The sequence below is a fragment of the Gossypium hirsutum genome, chromosome A02 (assembly GCF_007990345.1).
Source record: "Gossypium hirsutum isolate 1008001.06 chromosome A02, Gossypium_hirsutum_v2.1, whole genome shotgun sequence".
Taxonomy (NCBI): domain Eukaryota; kingdom Viridiplantae; phylum Streptophyta; class Magnoliopsida; order Malvales; family Malvaceae; genus Gossypium; species Gossypium hirsutum.
In genome coordinates this window covers 35,567,747-35,570,713 of record NC_053425.1, presented here as the reverse complement: position 1 = coordinate 35,570,713, position 2,967 = coordinate 35,567,747, and the positions used below count along the sequence as shown (strand labels likewise).

At 37.1% G+C, this 2,967-nt stretch overlaps 1 protein-coding gene across 1 annotated transcript; it reads left to right on the top strand.

Moving 5' to 3' along the window:
- Positions 1-248: 248 nt before the first annotated feature.
- LOC107951344 (uncharacterized) lies at positions 249-2,735 on the top strand. The gene is made up of 3 exons (XM_016886353.2): positions 249-616; positions 917-1,068; positions 1,906-2,735. The coding sequence occupies exons 1-3, from the start codon at positions 373-375 to the stop codon at positions 2,581-2,583; spliced, it is 1,074 nt and encodes a 357-aa protein (XP_016741842.2). The 5' UTR covers positions 249-372; the 3' UTR covers positions 2,584-2,735.
- The last annotated feature ends 232 nt before the right edge of the window (positions 2,736-2,967 follow it).

The following is a 2,967-nucleotide window of genomic DNA, read 5'->3' as shown; positions in this document are numbered from 1 at the left end:
TTTGTTGGTTCGATACTTTAAAATAAAAACTCAGTTGATAGTCATATAATTTTAAAAAATAACCTTGGAAAAACCCAAATTTAACAAAAAAAATAGTATTAAATGTTACACTTGGAACATTTGAAAAATAGAAGGACTAAATTGATTTAAATAAAATTTTAAAGTCTAAATTCCAAATTTTAGAAGAGTATAGGTAGTTTTTACCTTTTATAAATATAATTTCAATAGTATTACATTTTCCTATATATAATATCCGTTTCAGATTTCCCTCGTCATAAATTTCCTCTTCTTCTAAACGGAATTGTTTTCCCTCCGGGCAGGAAAAAAGTAGTGGAAAAAGAGATCAAGTGGCTGAATTTTCCCTCGCTAAAGATGGATCTGTGGACTGTCCACGTGAAGAACGCAAACACTTGTAGCCCTGCTGCTGGTTTAGCTGGGGCTTTGTTGTTGAAGGGGAATTCGATTCCTGAAAGACCCAATTCCTTGATGATTGGAAAACTAGGAATCCTTGACATTAGAGTCTCAAGGCGATGCCTCTCTTCATCTGCCGCTCGTTCTTTCACTGTTAAAGCTATGACTAAGAAGAATAATGACGATAATTCCTCTTCTTCTTCTGGTACGCCATTTTTCTTTTTGTTGCAATTTTTGGGGGAGAGGTCATATATATATATTTGTAATTGTGGTTTATATCTATGGGTTTTTAAGCTACTTGTTGATGTCATGTGTTGAAGAGTGACTTGTTCAAGTATTGGGGATCTTGAACGTTAATGGATAGTGACTGATCAATTAATTGAAAAGTAAAGGTAATGTTTGCTTTCATATGTTGAATAGAGGCAATTGGTAGAACTCTCAAAGATTAGTGATTTATGTACTGGTATTGAACATGGTTGTGGAATGTTTATGATAATGAATCCAGGAAATGGTGATCAATCTATTCCCAATGAAGAGAGTTCAGGAAGAAATAATTCTCCGGACGGCAATAAATCTTATGACTCGGCTTCTCAGAACTCTCATTATACGGACACAGACTGGAGAGAGTTCAGAGCAATGTTATACAAGAATTACCAGGTGATATTTTTCTTCCTTTAATTATGTACCTGCTGCTTCTTCAATAATTAAGGAGTAAAATTATTTGGACGCTTCTCCTTTCTCCCTTCTACTCAGTTTGGATGTCAAGATCCTGAGAAGGTCCAATGTTACCTTCCAGCTTATGGTTCATCTTAGTTGTTGGACTTGACTACAGAAACTACATGAAGCAGACATGTAGATATTTGATCCCTAGATTGGAACCTTGAAAGTATTCAAGAAAAAAATGTTGAACTTCGACTGTCCAAATGTATATATATATGTATATACATGTATCTATTTATATGATAGTTCTTAATTAAAGTTCTTTCCCTCATTGTTTCTGACAGACAAATGGTGTCTAGTTTCTCAAACCTATAGTTCAATTGACATGTCTAGGACCTACATGAGGATTTCCTGAAGCATAATTTTAACCATTCTTTCCTCAGTTAAAACATTGGCAATAATGGGGGAAAGAAAGTAATCTAGACTATCAATTTAAGATAGAAAAAAGTTCGTAACAAATTACTTACTCTAAGATACAGATTACTGTAGTCAATGAGGGTGCCTAAGCACCAAGGGGCAAGCCAAATAATATATTTTATTTCTTATACCCTCTCGGGCATGGTGCCTTCAACCTGACAAAGCCTTGAATGCACTAGAATGCGGGAGTGCTCCCTTAATATTGTTTGGAATCTGCTGGAGATTAGAGCCATGCAAAGCCTGGGTAATCCTTGACCATCTTATAAAAGAAAATGTAGATTAAGGACATCAAGCATTACTATCACTGTTCTTGCTCTAGGAATACTAGAGTCTAAATCTGTTGTATAAATTTAACAGGTAGAGAAGACAGAATCTGGCACTCATAAGCAAGGTGAGACACCTCATGTGTCGAAACCTCTTGGCAAAAAATGGGCCCACCCTCTTTCTGTGCCAGAGACTGGCTGTGTTCTTGTTGCCACAGAGAAGCTGGACGGCGTTCGCACCTTTGAAAGAACGGTTGTTGTCCTTCTAAGATCTGGAACCAGACACCCACAAGAGGGGCCATTTGGAGTTGTTATTAATCGCCCGGTGCACAAGAAGATCAAACACATGAAACCCACTAATAATGAATTAGCTACTACTTTTGCTGATTGTGCCCTGCACTTTGGAGGGCCTCTTGAGGCGAGTATGTTTCTTTTAAGAGTTGGTAAAAAGTTGAAGTTCCCTGGGTTTGAAGAGGTGATTCCTGGCCTCTGTTTCGGTGCTCGAAATAGTTTGGATAAAGCTGCAGAGCTAGTGAAGAGAGGAGTACTTAAGTCTCAGGATTTCAAGTTCTTTGTCGGTTATGCTGGGTGGCAGCTGGACCAGCTGATAGAGGAAATTGAATCAGAATATTGGTATGTGGCTGCTTGTAGTCCGAATCTGATTTTTGGAGACACATTGGACTCATCTTCAGAAAGTTTGTGGATGGAGATTTTGCAGGAAATGGGCGGTCACTACTCAGAATTGAGCCGGAAGCCTAAGCGAGATATATAGATACCTATTCCTATTCCCTACAGGTAATGGGTCATTTTAGAATTAAGAAATCAATCCGTATGTTTAATCATGATGTGTAGGTATATATGAAATCAAATGTACAGAAAATAAACTGGCTTTTTAAGTTAATAGATCATTCTTGTTTTCTGTTCTCCTCTGCTTTTGTCACATTTTCTTTCCTTTATAAACTTCGCTGCTACAAAATTTGTATGTAATAAATACATTTGAAGTTAAATTGGTAAGGATTAGTATGATCGAAGGCCTGGTTTTCAGTATTTTGCATTGTAATGACTTGGCACTATTTAGCACAAGAAAAAAGCTTCAATTTTTGGATTCTCCTGAAGAAAGTCATGGCGGGCCGGGATATCAGGTCACTAGTAACAC